This window comes from Vicugna pacos, chromosome 20 (genome assembly GCF_048564905.1).
Source record: "Vicugna pacos chromosome 20, VicPac4, whole genome shotgun sequence".
Lineage (NCBI taxonomy): Eukaryota > Metazoa > Chordata > Mammalia > Artiodactyla > Camelidae > Vicugna > Vicugna pacos.
The window spans coordinates 5542947-5562720 of record NC_133006.1 but is presented as its reverse complement, the minus strand read 5'-3'; the positions used below and the strand labels follow the sequence as shown (position 1 = coordinate 5562720).

Genomic DNA, 19774 nt, shown 5'->3' with positions numbered 1-19774 from the left:
GACACGTGCAGTCAAGCACACCTTTTGACCGAAGGCTGCAGCCAGTCAGGAGGAGCAGGTGTCTCCATGATTTCTGTACTTCTCTAGTTGGGAGAAGATGCGAGAACTGGGGCTCGTAAAATCTTCTCTTGAAAATATCTGACCATCTGAAGGCCTCTTCGGCCAGTTTTCCCAGAGCACAGAGCACCTCACTCCTGATCTCCACCCTGAACTCCTTTCGGGGTGTGTCGAAGGTCAGCGACTGCAGTGGCTTGTGACCTTATCCTTGTAGAGACAGATGGCGAGTGACAATATGCGCTTGGCAGGAAGAGGATTATTTTGAACTAAAGACGACAGAGAACCAGCAGATGCAGGAAAAGCTCTCTACCTCCCCTAACTGCCTTAAAATACAGTGTAAATGCCCCGTTTTATAAAGGAAATTTACATTTGTGATGATATCTCCATTCCAGGAAGAAGGCTACTCCAGGTGAGTCTTATCCCCCAAGACTCTCATCCGTGGGACAAGACAGCCCTATTTACCATGTATTTCCCCCTCACCTTCTCATAACTTGCCTCCCCAATTCGAGATTCCCAAGCCACTTTTCCTTTAACTCAGCCTAAGACGGTCCATAAGCCTCCTTGAATCTTACCTCTTTGTTAGACTGCCATGCGTGTGCTTAGGTACACATGCAATTAAGCTGTTTTTTCCTTGTTAATCTCTTTTATTTTTCTGTGCATTTCACTCAGTGTAAGTTATAGCCATGAATGTAAAAATCGTACCCAAATAACCCACAGAATTTTTGCATTTCTTATTCTGATCCTCTGTCCTGCTTTCCTTAAAGTATCAGACAGCTTAGACCCACCAGACCGGGCCTTTCCGTAAGTGTGAGTTCCTTTATTCCCCCTCACCCTACCTAGTTTAAATTCTGCCGTCATCTTGCTTTACGGACATGGAGTCAGGAATGCCAGGTAGGAGGCAGTCACAGTAGCTCATTTGTTCCTCAGGCGTTTGCTGACTACTTGCTGTGTACGGTGAACGTGCAGAGGAAGGCCTTGCTTGCGTTGAGAGGCTGTGCAGGAATGGAACAGGCCAGATGGGGGATCTCAGGGAAGACCCGGATGAGGGATGGACAAAATGATTTACATCCAGCGTAATCTTTGGAATCGAACCAGGAAATGGGCAAATCGATTATTCTTCTCAGGAAAGGATTATCCTCATCTTTAAACACATAAACTTAAATTTTAGCTCTCTTCATCTGAGAAATTTGTTTCCTTCAAGTTTTGCACCTTTAAAAAAGTTATTTGTGTAAAGGACCCAAGTGTCGTACATGATATAAATGTACACCTGCCCACAAATGCTGAGTATATTTTAGAAAATATCCCTTTGTACCTTTGATCCCAGCTGGTGGGACCATGCTGGCTCACCTTGCCTTTTCTTCTTTCTTTTCCCTCCAATCAGTTTGATAAAGGCTACTCTTACAACATCCGTCACAGCTTCGGGAAGGAAGGCAAGAGGACAGACTATACACCTTACAGCTGCATGAAGATTATCCTGACCAACCCCCCAGGCCAGGGGGACTACCACGGTAAGCGCCTCCGCTGGGAGTGTCGTGAGGTCTAGAAACCAGAGCTCTGTGGGAACCGCTGCAGCGGTGGAATGGTCTTTGCGTTCCCGACAGGAGTGGGTTAGTAGCTTCTGTCCATCATCAGGGTCAAGCCAGAGCCCCATTAGCTTCTAGCAACTTGTCTTGTTACTAAGCTGGGTTGGGCGAGAGGAAGTGGTTCGGCTGGGCTGCACTTGGCTGGACCCGTCTCTTAGTCCTCTGCTCCCCCTTCACCACTGTTCTCTTCCGCTGTTCTGCAGGTGTCTTAGAAGGCTGATGTGAGTTCTTCAAAGCTTTTGATGATTAAGTGCCTCGAATTTTAGGCTAGTAGATTCCTCAATTTTCAAAAACTACGGAGGAAAAGATTTTTATTCTCATTACTGTTATCTGACTAACAAAGATGAAGTGACGGATTTAACAAGTCATGGTGTCAAACATCTACCAATTTACTTAAGTCATAGGTTAAAAAATCTATTTTCTGTAGATTTCTAAGTTTAAAAGCTTTTTTCTAAGATAGTTCTCTGAGCATACCTTGAAAAGCTCCCCATCTGTCTGGTACACCAGAGAATGGCTTAATAGTCAACATCAGTAAATTTTCTGTATTACCAAAGCTCACTGTCAGGTATATCAGTGTTTTTTTTGTTTGTTTGTTTTAGCATCTTGAAACTCTTTTTCAGACGATCACACACTTTCAGGCTCCTAAAGATCAGATAATCCCAAGTGGAATTTTATGCTTTGTGTGTCCAGGGCATTCGTGCTTAATACAGAAGGGTGGCCAGGGCTGGAGCACACGGTGCATGGTTCTCACCACTCCTTTAGACATGCAGACTCCTAGGCTCCACCCTCAGGTGGATAAAATCAGGTGGACTTGCAAGTTCTCTGGATGATTTTTATGGCCTCTAAATTTTGTAAACAACTGACAGATACTTGTGTTGAGAAAGCCTGTCGCCACTTAATCTAGTTGATTTTTATTAGCTTAAAGGCAGGATTTTGCATTTCTTATTCCTGGTGTTGTGTCTTATTTATTCCAGTCTATTCTGTTTGTTTTATTTTGTTTTCAATTTAAACTCCATCCATTAGAAAATAACATACAGCTGCCTCCTGAACATGACAGCTTTGAACTGTGTAAGTCTGTCTTACACGTGGGTGTTTTCCCCAGGGAATAGGTGCAGGACTGAGTGATCCCAGGCTGGCGGAACCTGAGGATGCGGGATTAGGATATGAGGCCCATGCCCGAGGTTCCCCATCCTCAGGTTTGGCGTCTCCTGCAGGTCCTGACCCAGCCCCTGCAGACGCCGAGGGCAGCGGTACTTAGCAAACACGCAGTGAGCTCCTGCTATTTATCGGACATGCAGATCTATCCTTTTTTAAAATGAATAAGCTTTACCTTTTTGAGCAGTGTTAGGTCCGCAGCAGTGCTGAGCCCAAGCCTAGAGCCCCCACGCACCCCCTGCCCCAGACTTGCACAGCCTTCCCCGGCCTTCCCCACTGTAGGCGCCACCTGCAGCGGTGCCCTCTCCACGTCGCAGGGAGGGACGCACCGCTGGCCGCGGTCGGGTCGTAGACTCCAGTTCTGCCCTTGATTGGTGGTGCTCGTGAGTTCACCTGTATCGTTGCTGGTCCTCGGCCTGCTGGGTCCCCAGCTCTGAGGAGGCTGTGGAAGGCTCCAGCAGAGAGTTCAGCAAGGCTCCTTGACGCTCTGCCAGGTTTGCTGCGTGTGCTTTGGTGCTCTGCTGCCTTGTGCAGACGCAGCACTGGTGGTGATCCTCTTGGGGTATTCACCCTTGCGTCACTGTGTGACACCCTCTTTTTATCTTGGATAAACTTCCATGTTCTGAAGTCGGCTCTGTCCGAAACTAATGTAGCTGCTCCCACTTCTTTGATTTGTGTTTCTCTGTCTCTTTACTGTCAATCCATATGTCTCTGTATTTTAAGTGGCTCTCTCGTATACAACATAGAGCTGGGTCCGGTCCTTCGATCCACTCTGACAATCTTTATTTTTAATAGGTGTTTTTAACTGGTGACCACTGACATTTCAAGAGTCATGGATATAGTTGGGTTAACATATTTGTGGCTGTTTTCTATTTGTTGCCCATATTCTTTGTTCTATTTTTTGTCTTCCACACTTTTTCTTTTAATTGTGGTTTTTAATTGAGTATTTTTTGATTCCATTTTTTTCTCCTTTCTTAGCATATCCATTAGGATTCTTTTTGTCACTTTTTAAAAATTGGTTTTACTTTTTAAAGAGACTAGTCCAAGTCTTTTTTCAAATTGCCGCATTAGGTACTGTGAGTACCTTAAAATAGCGAATATTTCTAATTCCCTTGTATCATTCTGTCATTCATTTCAGTTACATATGAGAATACGTAAACACACAGATGTGTATGTAAACATACATAATAGAATACATTGTTCCCATTATCTTGAACAGACTTATTTGTTAGATCAATTAGGAATGAGAAAAATAGAAGTTTTTATATTACTTTTCCTTATCATTCTCTGACATTGAGATTTTCTTTAGGTAAATCTGAGGTTCTGGTTCATATCATTTTACTTCTCTTTGAAGAACTTTTAACATGTCCTGCCCTGCAGGTCTGGCAACAGACTACCTCAGTTTTTGTTTGTCTGAGAAAGTCCTGATTTCTGGTTTTTTGAAGGAGAACTTTGCAGGGTACGGATTTCTAGGTTTGTGCGATTTTTTTTTCAGCCCACTGTCTTCTTACTTGCATGATTTTTGAGGATAAGTTAGATGTAATTGTTTTCTTTGCTCCTCCGTAGGTAAGATGTCTTCCTCTCTGGCTTCTTTCAAGACTTCTTTACTTTTGATCTTCTGACGTATGCATATGTATGCCTAGCTGTCCTGCTGGGTGTTCTGTGCGCCTCCTGGATCTGCAGTTTGGTGTCTGACATTAATCAGGGGGAGAGTCGTTGTCATTACTGCCTCTCCTTCTCTCTCTGTCTCCTCCTTCTCATATTCTTGTTCTCATATCTAACACCACAGTTGTGCACAGCTCTTGAATATTCTGTTCTTGTTTTTCTTCAGTGGTTTTTCTTTCTGTTTTCTCGATTTTGGAAGTTTCTGCTGACGTATCTTCAAGCTCAGGGTTTCTTTCCTCAGCTGTGCCTGTAATAAGCCCATCAAAGGCGTCCTCCATTTCCGTTACAGAGTGTGATGCCTGGCATCTCTTTTTGATTCTTTCTTAGAATTCCCAGTCCTCTTAGGTCGCCCATCTGTTCTTGCACGTTGCTTTTTCCAGTAGAGCCCTCAGCATGTTGATCATAGTTAATTTAAATTCCGTCTGAAAGTTCCAACAGCCCTGCCATGTCTGGCTCTAGTTCAGATACTCGTTCAGTCTCTTCACACTGTATTTTTTTCCTTTTCATATGCTTTGTAATTTTTTTTTAAAGGAAGACGTGATATCCAGGGTGTGAAGAACGCCAGGAAACAGGCCGTCAGGAGTGCGATGGGAAGTGTGGGGGGGTGTTCGCTAGTCCTGTGATAGGTCTCGGTTTTCCAGTGAGTCCGTAGCTGTGGGCTGTGACCTCAACAGTGATTCTCAGTCTCCCCCCGTTGGGTGGGACAGGATGGCTGGAGGAGGCCGTGGCTGGGTGTTTCCCTTCCCCGGGCAGGTTAGGCTCTGATAAAAGCCCAGCTGTTTAGATCGTGGTAAAATAGTTCCTCCTTTGGGCAGCGTGGCTGAGAACAGACAGCTGTAGAGTATTCAAAAATGGTAACTTCTCGTATCCCCAGGCCAGAAGCAAGAGGGGCTTTCTGTGTCACTAACTGTGAGCGCCTGGTAGAGCTCCTGGAGGTTAAGCTTACAAAGTCTGGGGCCCCTGCTATGACTGGGCCTCCCTCACGGGCATGACCATGATGAGACTAGAAATTTATCAATTACAAGTTAGGTTTTTCCTGCCCCAGCACTGATCCCATGGAGATTGCTGCGCCAGGATGTCATGATTCTCTGTATCTGCTTCTCTCTCAGGTTTGGGGGATAGTGGTTTGCTCTGTGACCCCATTTCTCTGACAGAGTCTGAGAAAAGTTGTTGATTTTTCAGCCTGTTGAGCTATTTTCTTGTCAGGATGGAACGACAGCCTCTAAGCTCTTTATGTACCAGGGACTGGAAACCAGAAGCCTCTATCCTTTTGGGTTCATGTAATTTGCAAAACCTACGTAATCCCAGAGGTTGACGTTGTTTCATTAACCAGCAATGCCTGGAGTAACCAGTCCTGAGTCCTTGTGGGTGTATCTGTATTCCAGGCTGTGGTCATCCTTCTCGTCCACAAGCGCATGCTGGGAGGTTCTGTTACACGCTCGGTGGAATCAGTGTTAGCTCTGTCTGTGTTCACTTCGCTTTCAGTTACCTTGTGAGTTCAACCCTCCCCAGGTTCAAAGATCATGCTCTTTGACGTGGAGGACAGAAACCAAGTAGGAGTTGTTTTCTCCTTCTGTGAGCACAGCTTTGAAAGCTTTTTTGTCATCTTTGGTTTTTTTGTCAGTCTTCAGTTTCTTCTTGGCTTTGCCCTTTCTGACCCTTTTCACACAGGTATAGGCATTAGTTCAGATGTAATTTGGCCAATTCAATTAGTCTGTCTCTTTTCTGGTGTCCTTTAATCATTCTGGGCTTCACCAAGCCTCATTTCTTTCTCATTGGGATCCTTTGCGATTCCCTTGTCAGGCTTTTTTTAGCATCAAAATGTTAGCTAGCATGTGTTCAGTGCTTAATGTGTGCCGGGAGCGGATAAGAGCTTCTCTTCCATTCTCACGGGGCTGTGTGAGCGATTATCCCACATTTCCCCCAGAGGATGAGGCTGAGTCAACAGCCAGGCACAGACTCTGCCCCAGGTCTCCCCGTACTCAGTGGGGAGCTGGATCCAGGCGCAGGCGGTACAGCTCCCGGCTCCCAGCTATGCGCTACACGGCTTCTCGCCACGTTTCCTCGCACTGCAAAGTAGTACAGTTTTCATCTTAATAAACTGTGCTCTGTGACTTTTGTGACTTTTGTAATTTGTAGGAATCCAGTGTTATCATGGGTGGTTTTATTCATCGTTAAGACTTCAGGAAACACGTTTATTTAGCAACTAGGCTCTTTTCTATTATTTTTTCTGCAAACGATTTTCCATTTTTTAAAAAATTGAAGTGTAGTCAATCACAATGTGTCAATTTCCGGTGTGCAGCACAATGTCCTAGTCTTGCATATACATACATATATTCATTTTCTTATTTTTCCATTAAAGGTTATTACAAGATATTGAGCGTAGTTCCCTGTGCTGTACAAAAGAAACTTTTTAAAAAAATCTATTTTTATATATAGTGGCTAACATTTGTAAACTGACTATAACTCAATAAAGAAAAAGCTAAAAAAAAAAGAGAAAAAGAATTTGGAGTACTCTGAACTCTGTTTTTCATTTTCCAGTAATTTCTCTTGCCCATTCATAGCAAAACAGACAAATCACATGTCTATGTGAATCATCATAAAGTCAGTTTAGTATAAGTCTAACTATGTATGAAATGAAAAACTACAAGGATATATTGTATGGAAAAGGGAATATAACCAGTATTTTATACTAACTATAAATGGAATATAACCTTTAAAAATTGTAAGTCACAATGTTATACACCTGAAACTTATACAATATTGTAAATCTACTCTACCTCAATAAAAAAATTAGTAAAATTAAAAAAAAATTTATAAATATCAAACTTCCAAATTTATCCCCTCCCGCCCCCTTTCCCCAGTAACCATAAGATTGTGTACTATGTCTGCGAGTCTGTTTCTGTTTTGTAGATGAGTTCATAGTGTCTCTCTCTTTTTTTTTAGATTCTACATATGAATGATACCATATTGATTTTCCATTGATTTAATTAAACTGCACAATTGTTTCTAATTAACTTACAGGGCCATCATTTTATGACTAAAAAAATGATCAGACTTCCTGTATTGAATTTTAAAATAAGTATTTTTGACTTATTGCAGTTTCTTCTTAAAATATCTAGAATTTTCTAGATTTTGGCCTAATATAGTTTTTACATTTCAATTCTTCTGTGTTCTTGTTTATGCAAATATTTTTAGTAGTCCATCTTTCCTTCTCTCATGAAATAATACAGAGATGACATGCACCGGCTATGAGTTGTTTTTCTATGAAAGCGTTTCTTGTTTGTTCATCTCATTCCCATCCGTGATTCCTCTAACTTTACATGGATTCTGCTCTGTGGGAAATAGGCATAAAGTTAACATCTGAAAGTGAAGTGATGTGAGATTTTTATATTTCTTAGAGTTTGCACGTTTTTCTTTCTGTTTTCTTCCTTCTCTCGTATGCCTTTCTGTGGTTTTGTTTTTTTAAGCTAGAAAACAGTGTGAGATTATATAAATAAAGTTTTCAGAGAACCCGTTCCGTAGCCACTCCGTGATTATCTCTGCTTGGTAGCAAGCAGCGTGATTAAAACTGGTTCCTCCTCGCGGTCAAGGGCACCTCAGCCTGAGAACGTGCTGGCCCTTTATGGAGCTCTTGAACCTGTGTTCCCCGACAGCCGTGCAGCCAAGTCGTCATTTAGGTAAAACAAGAGAGGAAAGCGGTTGCACCCACGGGCAACTGACTTTTTTTTTTTTATTAGTAAGCTGTTAGACGGTGCAGGGGAGCCGAGGCAGCCTCTCGGGGGTGGTACTGCGCCAAGTCCTGTGAAATAACCTCGTGTGCGCCTTGTTTTCCGTCGTCAGGGTGCCCGTTCCGTCACAGCGACCCGGAGCTGCTGAGGCAGAAGCTGGAGTCGTACAGAGTCTCTCCTGCGGGGATGGACCAGGTAGGCCAGCCCGCCCTGCCCGCGGGCCCCCGGTGGCCGCGGCCGCCCTCCGTTCCGCTTGCTGGTCTCTGCGCGGCACCGGCCGCTCCTTGTCGGGCCTCCCTCCAGGCAGCCTATCTTCCCGGTGAATTAAGCTAACGCTTTGGCTTTTGGAAAATTCTACTTCTGCTTGCTAGGCTGCATTTTTATTTTTCTTAGTAATAAGGGAAGCAGAAAACCTTTAAAAAATTTTTTTCTCTCTCTCTCAATTTGTTTTATTATCTCAATTGAGGACATGTAACAATAAATTTTTGGAGGACTGCATTGAACCTTATCAGTGAAGCTGAAAGGTAATGACATCGTGTTTCCTTTTGGAAAGTCGCGTTCTGTGCCACGTGCGGGTTAATAAGGGAGGCAGCGCCGCGTGTGTCGCTCAGGGTCCCAGCATCGCCCATGGCTCTGTCAGATCTGCACTCTGACGCTAGTTCATTCGGTCCAGCAGTTTATCAGGATGCTTTGTCTTGTAAACAACTTGGATAAAAAAAAGAAATGCTCGAATGTAAAACCACATATTTAAGAGCCTATCTTTTTATAAATAAAAAGCACATGACCTCGCAAAGATGCCATCTCCAGTGTGCTCTGCGAATTGGCTTGGATGTTGAAGGGGTTTAAGAGGACCTTTTACTTCCTTAGCTTAAGAATATCTGTTTTAGAGCCAGAACAGCTAAGTCGGTATGTTTCCTTATTTTTTTCTTAAAGAAAATAATTACTCTAGGAAACTCTGCTGCTTCTACTGTATCCAGAGTTTAGACTGCGTTTAGTTAACTCAGTTCATATCTTATGGTTGTTCGGTCCTCTGGGTAAGGCAGTGTCAAGGTGCTGTTTGCAGAGGCAGAGAAAGATCAGGCATATACCCAACTCCTACAGAACCAGAGTCTGGAGGGAAACATGCCAAGGAAGTGTCATGAGAGAGGACATACAGAATGTGCTGGTTCTTCAGAAGGTGGGGGTGGTAGTCAGATGGGAAGGCCAAAGAGCACTTTCTGGAAGAGACGCTTTTTGAATTAGTGTGAGTCAAGGGTGGAAAGGTTATTAGGAAGAGAGAAAGCATGAATAAAATGCTGCGAGTGCATAGGATTATTAGATTTCAAGTTTAAGATATTGGTGGCACCAGTACATAAACATGAGTAGGCGGCTTAAAAGAAGTTGTTGGTTTGAGAGATTGAGTTTAGAGCTGGGACATTTAAATGGCACACAGAATGAGGATTTGTAGTGCACTAGTGACGTTACAACTGGAAATTTAATATTCTTTCGGTTTAGGATTGTAGATCTGTTAGTTTAGAAGGAACGGGAGAGGGTGCAGCTCAGTGGTAGAGCACGTGCTTAGCGTACATGAGGTCCTGGGTTCAATCCCCATTACCTCCTCCAAGAATAAATAAATAAATAAATAAACCTAATAGCTTCCCCCTACCAAAAAAAAAAAAAAAGGAACATTAGAAAGCTCTTCACTTTTATGGAGTTGTAGGATGTTACCTGCCCACGGGTGCACAGCTATCAAGTCAGTGGAACCAGAGACTAAAGCCAGGCCTTCTGGCTGGATTTTTCTCTCAAGTCCAGTCTCTGTAAGTGCTATCTTGAGTTTTCTGTGGGGAGCACCTACCGGGGAGGCAGGGCAGGGAGTCAAAGCCACAACTCAAAACACAGTCTTGGCTCATCCTCCCCTTTTTCAGGCAGTAGAAGGAAGTGGAATCCATGCAGACTGGACAGGAGAGGGAGGAGGTCCATTAGGAAACTGGAGTGTTAGCAAAACTGAAGAGAGAATTTTGAGAAGAGGGTGTGGTCCACAGGGTCCCCGTCGCAGAGAGGCTGGAGATCAGGACTGAGAAGTGGTGGTGAGTGGGCTGTGGGGTTTCTCCGCTTCCACCTGGTGAGAGGAGTCAGCATAGTGCTGGCAGCCAGAGCACAGTCACCGTCACTTACCAGGCGAACGAAGAAAAGACAGTGGATTGGGTTTGCAGACACCGAGCACGTTTCAAAAACCGTGCTGGTGAAGGGGTGGCAGCGATACTCGCTTAAGCCTGTGGGGTGGTTTATTTGTGTGTTTTAGGCTAGAGGAGGCCTCGGACTGTTTGTAGGAAGAGAAGAGAAGAACCCATCAGTGAGGGTGGGCTTCATAAAGATATAAAAGAAGATAATCCGTCTCTAACCAAGCAGAATTAAGATCCCTTTCCATTACAACACGACTGTACAGATAAGTGAACACCCATCTCATATAGATAAGAAATTTTAAAAATCGAATGGTAGTGACATTTGTACATTCTTAGCTTTTGAGTCCATTGCATTTCTCCACTTACTACGCTCAGCCCACAAGTAGATCCCTCACTTAACGGGAGCTTGATGGTAATTTCCACATCATCCTTTGGCCTTGCGTTGTAACCTTTCGTCTGAGGTGGACACAGATGTATAGTGCACGTGGGCAAGCTGGAAGGAATGTTTTGCTTTCATTTAATGTCTTTATTGAGTGGATCTCAGTAGAGTGAAGCAGCTGGGGGACTATGTTCTAAAGGGCAGAAAGTTGATGAATGAAAAGTCCATGTAAAGCAGTTTGATAAATGCTTGTTTGCAGGTTGGCATAAGTGCAAAGTAGATCTTAAAAACTCCATGCACGTGTTAAATGTTGAAAGAAAGTCAAGAAAAATATCGTTTAAATGCATGTAAGGTAAAACTCAGTGGAGCTACTTGAAATATTTCAGAGAAAAACCACTTGAAAAAGATACTTTCAACATTAAGAAATCCTTAGATTCTAATAAGCAGAATTTTGATGATCAAAAGAGCGATCATTGTGACTTAACTGGCATTACCTACTTTTTTTTAAAAAAATGCATATTTATAGGATCACATTTCATCATTCTTTTTTGAATGAGCTTGTTTTCCAACTTAGGAAGACCGGAACTGAACAACAGAATAAAGCCAGAGAGAATGGGCAGCCCTGCGTTCATTCCTCATCCCTCCCCCAAAAGAGACAAACATGGAGATCAGGTCACCAGCAAGACACCAAAATCCTGGATGTCTGTACCCCAACAACATAGCTTAAAATACATGAAGTAGAAACAGAGAGGATGAGACGCACCCACAGTCACACTGGAGACGTCAGCAGTTTCTCTCCTCTTTGAGTAATTGCTGGAACAAGGAGACGGAGAATCAGTAGGGACTGAGAAGACTTGGGCAACACTGTCAACCATTTTGACCTATGACGTCTATAAAACTTACTGCCCAACAACAGGGGGATACACATTTATCTTTCATGTTTACATGAAACATTAACCCAGGTAGATCATATCTACTCTGCCTGTGCTCTATACACGGAACAGTCAATATATATATATAGGGGTCCAACCTCATGCTGCTTCACATGGATAGCCAGTTGTCCCAGCACCATTTACTGAAAAGACCATCGTAATGAATGGTTTGACACCCTTGTCACAACTTAGTTGGACGGAGGCATATGGGTTTATTTCTGGACTCTTGATTCTACCATGTTGGGTCAATATGTCTATCTTTTTGCCAATATGACACTTTTTGGATTACTTTAGCATTGGAGTAGGTTTTGAAATCAGAAAGCTTGACTTCTCCGACTTTGTTCTCCTTTTTCAATATCGTTTTGGCCATTTGGAGTCCCTTCCAATTTCCATATGACCTTGAGGATTGACTTTTCCACCTGCAGAAAAAGCCATGGGAACTTTCATAGGAATTGCATTGGGTAGTGTTGCTTTGGGTGGTGCTGATAATCTGCACAGTATGATCGTTCAATCTGTGAACAAGGGATTCCTTTCTGTTTGTTTAGGTCTTTAATTCAACAGCATTTTGCAGTTTTCAGCATACATGTCTTTCACCTCCTGAGATAAATTTACTCTTAGGTATTTTATTTTTTTGAATGCTGTTGTAAATGGAACATTTTCCTCATTTCCTTTTCTGATTGCTAGTTTTAGAACTGCCGGTGATTTCTGTTTTGTTCTTGTATCCAGCAACTGTGGTGAGTCCGTTTTTAGTTTTAATAGTTTTTTAAATGGATTCATTAGGATTTGTGTGCTTGTCAGACCCTCATCATCACGCCCATCATCTGGGAGTAGGTGTAGTTTTGCCTTTTTGTTTCTGTTTGGATGCATTTCTGTCTTGCCTGATTGCTCTGACTAGGACTTCCCTACATTGTGGAACAGCAGTGGTGAAAGCAGGCGTCCTCGTCTTGCTCCTGATCTCAGGGGGAAGACTTTCAGTCTTTCACCATGAGTATGGTGTTGGCTATGGGTTGTTTGTAAATGCCCTGTTGTGTTAAGGAAGTTTCCTTCTATTCTGTGTGTGCGTTTAGTCATGAAAGTGTGTTGGATGTTTTCAGATGTTTTTCAGCTGAAATGATCCTGTGGCTTTTGTCCTTCATTCTATTAACGTGGTGTATTACATTGATTCATATTCATATGTTGACCACCCTGGCATCACTGGGATAAATCCCACTTGGTCATGGTTTGTGATACTTTTAATGTGCTGCTGGATTTGGTTTGCCAGGATTTTGGTGAGAATCTTTTCCACCCTATATTCATAAAGGATATTGGTCTGTAATTTTCTTTGTTTGGCTTTGCTGACCTCACAGAATGAGTTAGGAAATGTTGACTCTTTTTTTTCGAAGAGTTTGAGAAGCATTCGCACTAATTCTTCAAGTGTTTGGTAGCCGTCTATCCTGGGCTCTTCCTTGTTGGGAGGTTTTAAATGCTCACTCATTCTCTTTGCCTGTAACAGGTTTGTTCAGATTTTCTATGTCTTCTCTTTTTTTATGTCTTCTTTTTTCTATGTCAGTTTTGGTAATTTACATGTTTTTAGGGATTTGTCCATTTCATCGAGGTTGTTGGTGTGAAGTTGCTCACAGTATTCCCTTTATAATCCCTTTCATTTCAGTGAAGCCCTTCGTAATGTCTCTACTTCCATTTCTGATTTTAGACATTTGAGTCTTCTCTCATTGTTTTTCTTGGTTAATCTTTACCAGTTTTGTTGATTCTTTCAAAAAATCAACTTAAAAATTTTTTTTTCTCTATTGTATTTCCCTTCTCTATTTTGTTTATCTCGACTCTGATCTTTATTTCCTTTGGCTTTGGGTTTAGTTTGCTCTCCTTTTTCTAGTTACTAAAGTATAAAGTGAGGTTATTGATGAGAGATCTTTTTCTTTTTTACTGTAGTATTTACGACTAGAAATGTCCCCATGAGCACTGCTTACTCTATATTCTATAAGGTTTGGTGTCTTTTATTTTTGTTTTCGCTTGTCTCAGAGTATTTCCCAATTTCCATTTTGGTTTTCTTCTCCTTGACCCATTGGTTGTTTATGAATGAGTTGTTTAATTGTTACATATTTTTTAATTTTCCAATTTTCTTTTTGTAATTTCTTATTTTATACCATTGGGGTCAGAGAAGATTTCTTCTAGAATTTCAGTGTTTTTAAATGTATTAAGACTTACTTTGTCACCTAGCTAACGTCCATCCTGGAGAATGTTCCCTGTGCACTGGAGAAGAATGCGTATTTGTCTGTTTAGTTGGCTGTAGTGTTGTTCCTTGTAGCTTGTCTGTCTAGTTGTTCTGCCTGTTTACTGAAGTGGGGAATACAGTTTCCAGCTGTGACTATAGAACTGTTACCACCTTCAGCTCTTTCAGTTTTTGCTTCCTACATTCTGGGTCTCTGTTTTTCAGCGTGTTTGTGTTTATAATTTTTACATCTTTCCCGCGTTGACCCTTTTATCAGTGCATAGTGTCCTTTTTTGTCTCTTGCAACATTTTTTGACTTAAGACCTATATGGCCTGATGTTAGTACAGCCATCCCAGCTCTCTTTCGGTTACTGTTTTCATGGAACATCTTTCCATTCTTTCACTTTCAACCTGTTTTTGTCTTTGGGTCTAAAGTGAGTCTTTTGCAGAAAGCAGAGAGTTTTGTTATGTAACTTTGTCCATTTTTTCCACTCTCTGAGATGGGAGAGTTTAATCTATTTACACTTAAAATAATTACTGATAAAAAAGGATTTGCCTTTTTTCCCCTGTATGTCTTATATCTTTTTTGTCCCTCAATTCCTCCATTCCTGCCTTCTTTTGCAATTGACATTTTTGCAGTGTACTTTTTGATTCTCTTCATTTCATTTTCTGTGTGTGTGTGTATATATATATATATATATATATATATATATATATATTGTTTTCTTAATGATTAACCTGGGGATTGCAGTTAACCTCTTAAACTTACGATGATTAATATGAACCTAACCTCTGTAAGATACAAAAACCCTGCTTCTGTATAGTTCTTTCCCTCCCTCTTTGTGTTGTTGTCACAGATTACAGCTTTATACATTGTGTGCCCATTAACATCACTTTATAATTATTGTTTTATGCATTTGTCTTTTAAATCTTATTGGAAGAAAAAGAGGACTTACATATCAAAAATGCAATAATGCTAGCTATTATATATCCCTGTGTAGTTACGTGTACCAGTGTTCTTTATTTTCATGTGGCTTTGAGTACCTGTGACCTTTCACCTCTGCCTGAAAGACTCTCTCTAGCATTTCTTGTAGGGCAGATCTACTAGCAACCAGCTCCCTTCAGCTCTTGTTTATCTGGGAATATGGTAATTTCTCCTTCATTATTGAAGGATGGTTTTGTCAGACATACAAATCTTGGTTGACAGTTTTGCTCTGTGAGTGGAATATGTTACCCCACTGCTCTGCGGCCTCCGTGGGTTCTGCTGAGAGGTCAGCTGGCACTCCTGCTCTCGTGTGTGTGATGAGCAGTTCCTCTTGCTCCTGCCAGAATTCTCTTTTGTCTTTGTCTCTCCGTGGTTTTTTTTATAATGTGTTTCTGTGTGGTTCTGTTCGTGTTGGTCCTTCTAGGAGTTTGTTGAGCTACTTGGAAGCGTAGGTGTACATCTTGTATCAACTGTGAGAGATGTCCAGCCATTTTTTCTTCAGCTATTCTCTGTACCCCTTTCTGTCTCTATTCCTTCTCAGTGTCCCACGTGCAGTTGTTGGTGTACCAGATGGTGTCCCACGTGTCTCTTTGGCTCTATTCATGTTTCTTCATCCTTTATTCTTTCTACTCTTCAGACTGGATCTCAACAGTCCTACTTCCAAGTTTGCTGATCCTTTTTTCTGTCTGCTGAAATTGGCTGTCTTTTTTTTATCTTAGTTACAAGTTTCAGCTCCAGAATTTCTCTCTGGTTCTTTTTTTTTTTTATAGTCTTATTCTCTTTATTGCTATTTTCTGTTTGTTAAGACAGCATTCTTCCAGTTTCCTTTAGCTTTTGGTCTGTAATTTCGTTTAGCTTTTTGAGGATATTTAAGAAAACTGATTTAAAGTCTTTGTCTGGTAAGTCCAGGGCCTGTGCTTCTCTGGGGACAGTTTGTATTAATTTCTTCTGTAAATGGACCCTACTTTCTTGTTTCTTTCCATGCTTTGTGATAATTTCTAGAAAACTGGACATTTCAAATACAACAAGTTGCCAGTTCTGGAAGTCTGACTCTCTCTGTATGCCTGGTCTGCACCGTCCAGTGCAGAAGCCACCAGCTACATGTAGTGACTGTTTAGCACATGAAGTGTGGGTGGTCCGCACTGAGATGTGTTGAAATCAGTGGTGTATTGGTTAACAAGCACTCTGGGGAAAAAAGCCCTGATTTATGTCATTTGCTGATATCTGTTATGTAAGTGCTCCTACTGTGACTGGTGTCAAACTACCAGTGTGACATTATAGACCCTGCCTTGGGAAGAGATGTGCACAGTCAACTCTCACAAGCTGGTTGGAGTCAGCTCCAGCACACTGCCTGCTTTAAGTGTAAAACATGCCAGTTTGAAAAGAATTAGTATGAAAATGCATTGTAAAAGGTCTTAATGATGACATTTTTATATTGATTACACATAGAAGTGGTAATAAACAATATTTAAATAAGATGGATTGTTAAGATTAATGTCATGTTTCTTTTTACCTTTTTAATTATAACTGTAGAAATTTTTAAATTACAGATGTTACTCATTGTAATTCCATTGGAGTGTATTGCTCTAAAAGGTTGAGACTATTGAGTGTTCGAGTTAATAGGTTCTATTTCCATATCATATTTTAATATTTGCTTCTAGCATCCAGTTGTATTTGACCTGTTACAGCGAATATTTGCTTTTATATATTTACCCATAAATGAGTATGAATAAGGGTACTCATTTTTCAAGTTTTTTGGTTGAAATGATGCATTATTTACAAAGGTATTTCTGTACTAATATTGTTTAAACTGTCTTTTTTATTTCTCATTTTAGTGTTTTTTTTTAAAGAGAGGAAGAAAACATGTTTAAGAGTTTTTCTCAGCATAACCATTAATGATCACTTTAAAATCAAATCTAATTGGTGCTTCCAAGAAAATTAATTGTGATATTAAAACCTTGAAATATGGAAAAATGTACGCTCACTATACTTTCGAGAGTTTGGTTAATCTCTCTTTTTCGCAGTCCTGAAATTCTCAAGAAGTTAGTGACCATATTAAATCTAAAACTGGCGAATGCCTTTTAATGAAGAAATCTTTCAAAATGGACAGTTTAAAAGACTTAAAAGTAACACTGTGTCAAGACGATTTTATGGCAACGATAAATCTCAATGACTCCTTACTCAGTGTTCATATAAATCTGAACTCCCCAGAACACCCGTGGTTTTTAGGTAAGGAGTGCTCATCATAGGTGTTGGTATCAGCCTGTCCATTACTTTGTGAACAGTCACTGCTTTCAAGAGCAGCTTTTCTGACCATTCCACCTCCACGAGCATCTCTTCTGATTTAGGGGAATTGCTGCACTCAGCTTTGCTTTCTCCGTGTGTAGTTGAAAATGTGTACATTGTTCTTGGTAAATCTTAGAAGTGCATTAAGGAAAAGATGGGAAGTCGAGTATTAGAATTGGTGTCAGGAGGATGTGGTTCTATTTTTGGCTTTATCATAAAAATCACTGAACATCTAACTCGATCTAACATCATTTAATAGGCTGAAGATAAGTGGTCATTCAGAGATTATTTAATATTGTTCAAGGTGGTTCAGAGAAGAATCACTTTGAAAGTCAAATAACGGATGTCATTTGTTAGCCAAAGCGATTCAAGTTTGCTTTCATTAAAGTTGCATTAAAGTGGAAAACATAGTCTTTAGTAAAAGAAATACTCTGTTTACAGTTAAGTGTCTTTCTATAATTATTTTATTATTTATTCATTACCTGAGAAATGGCTGGTATCTATAGAGGAATTTCCTTCAGTAACATACGGTACTGTCACTTATGATACTATAAAATCCAGCCTGCTAACCTCAGGATATAAAACATTCTCCTACTACCTTAGTTCTTTTTCATGATCAGTTTTATAGAATATTCTCCCAGAGACCGCCCTGCCCCCGTTTTTGGAGAAGGATACTCAAAGTATCCAGAAAATTAAGTAGTTAATCTTTTTTTCATAAAGCTAGTGTTTCATATTCTTAGTCTGCTTCGCATTAAGGCATTTCAGACTTCTTGGAAGTGGTTAGCATCAATTTACAATGTATTTCTTGTTAGACAAAGTTTCTGTTTCTAAATATATATAAAAAATCTATTAGTATGTAAAGCTATGTATCTGTTTATATGTAAACATATAAATATATGTATTTATTTCTCTCTTGATTCTCTATTCCTTGGAAAAAACCTTTAAATGACAGATTTTAAGTTTAGTTTATTGAAGTTCAAGTTTCTGTTTCAATAGTGTGCCTGATATGATGCATCTCTTTATAAGTAAGATCTTTGAAAATAATTATTAAACTAGAATAAATCTTTTTCATCATTTCCATAAAGATCATAGGACATAGTGATTTTGAAGTGGTTTGCTTTTATATTAGGCAAAAAAAAAAAAACAAAACCAAAAACAGGACACTGGAAGCAGTTATAATCAATGAGTACCCGTGGGGAGAGGTCTGGCCATATCCTTCTATCTCTCCAGGTGGATGGAAGTAAGGAAAGACGTTTATTTTATGGCTCGGTAAACATTTCCTGAGCACTGTACATGCTACTGAATTTCCAGTGTGTTCAAATCTGGGAACAGAAAAATGACTATGAAACTGTGTTAGAGCTCTTAGTCTGGCAGAGTTCAAAGGCGTAATTAACCATAATACAGTGTAATTAACCATAATACAGCGTGGTAAGTGTCTAAAAATTCCTTCTGAGTGCTAGTTGTAGTCAGAGGGGAAGAATCTGCTGAGGAGAGGGAGGTGTGACTCCAGGGAGCTCTTCACGTGGGATGTGACATTTGAGCTGGGTTGGAAAGTGGGGTAGGAGTCCCCATCGCAGGGACGTCGGGCTCATCAGGAAGAGGAATGGCTCCACCCAAGATCAGTACATCATAGTCGAGTGAGGACTGTCTTCCAGTTACTGTGACCCTAGAGACAAACTAAAGTGTCAAGACCTGCACAGAATGAGATTCGGAGAAGGTGGCAGGGATGAGCCTGTTTGGATAAGGTGGTGGTGGTGTGTTTTGTGGAACCCTGGTCCTGGGAGGGCCCTGCAGACAGATTCTGCAGACAAACTAGTTGAGAAACACCACCCAGATAAGTCCTGCCCTAAAGAAGCGTAGGGAATTCTGGACTAAACCCAGTTAAATAATGCATCAGACAGGAGAACCCTCTGAGTCATCACTCAGGTTTTGTGAGCTAAAATTCCAAAGACCCCTGCTGTGGGAGACGCTGAACTAGAGAGTGAGGACCCCAGTGGCCAGGTGGGGTGGGAGGAGGTCCCGAGAGAGATACTGTGGCCTGATGGTCATGGCCTTTGGAACCAGCCGGGGTTAGACTTGGACTTGAGAAAAGTTACAAGGGTGGCAATTTGGAAGTTGTCTTAAGTGAGGAAGGGATAAATCAAGAGACTTTGCAATAAAAGGAGAGTGATGAGGACCTGAGCAATGGACAAGGAAAAAAAACGGTTTTAAAGACTTTCAGAGGTAGAATCAATTCAATCGGATAACTGTGTTTATAGACAATGAAGAGTGAGTCAGAAACATCCTTGGCATATAATGTTTAAACAAATGCAAGTACATCTTCAAGACGGGGAACTTGCCCTGACCCACCAGTAGGTGAAGGTCACAGCAGGGTGGTCAGGAGGCAGCCGCTAAGCTCTGCTGAGTGTGGGAGAAACAGGAACAAAGTAATAAGATCAAAAGTGTTCCAGACTTGGGGGGAGGTATAGCTCAAGTGGTAGAGTGTGTGCTTAGCATGCACGAGGTCCTGGGTTCAATCCCCAGTGCCTCCATCAGAGGAAAAAAAAATTTAAATAAGTAAACCCAATTACCTCCCCACCCCTGCAAAAAAAAAAAAAGAAAAAAAAAAGGAAGTGAAAGTGTTCCAGACTTCA

At 41.1% G+C, this 19774-nt stretch overlaps 1 protein-coding gene across 2 annotated transcripts in view; it reads left to right on the top strand.

Moving 5' to 3' along the window:
* PRIM2 (DNA primase subunit 2) overlaps positions 1-19774 on the top strand; it is a 215376-nt gene that overhangs the window by 180391 nt on the left and 15211 nt on the right. For both annotated transcript variants that reach the window (XM_072944748.1, XM_072944747.1), the window contains exons 11-12: positions 1439-1565; positions 8304-8386. In XM_072944748.1, coding sequence (XP_072800849.1) covers positions 1439-1565; positions 8304-8386 — 210 coding nt within the window. The remainder of the gene's footprint in view (positions 1-1438; positions 1566-8303; positions 8387-19774) is intronic.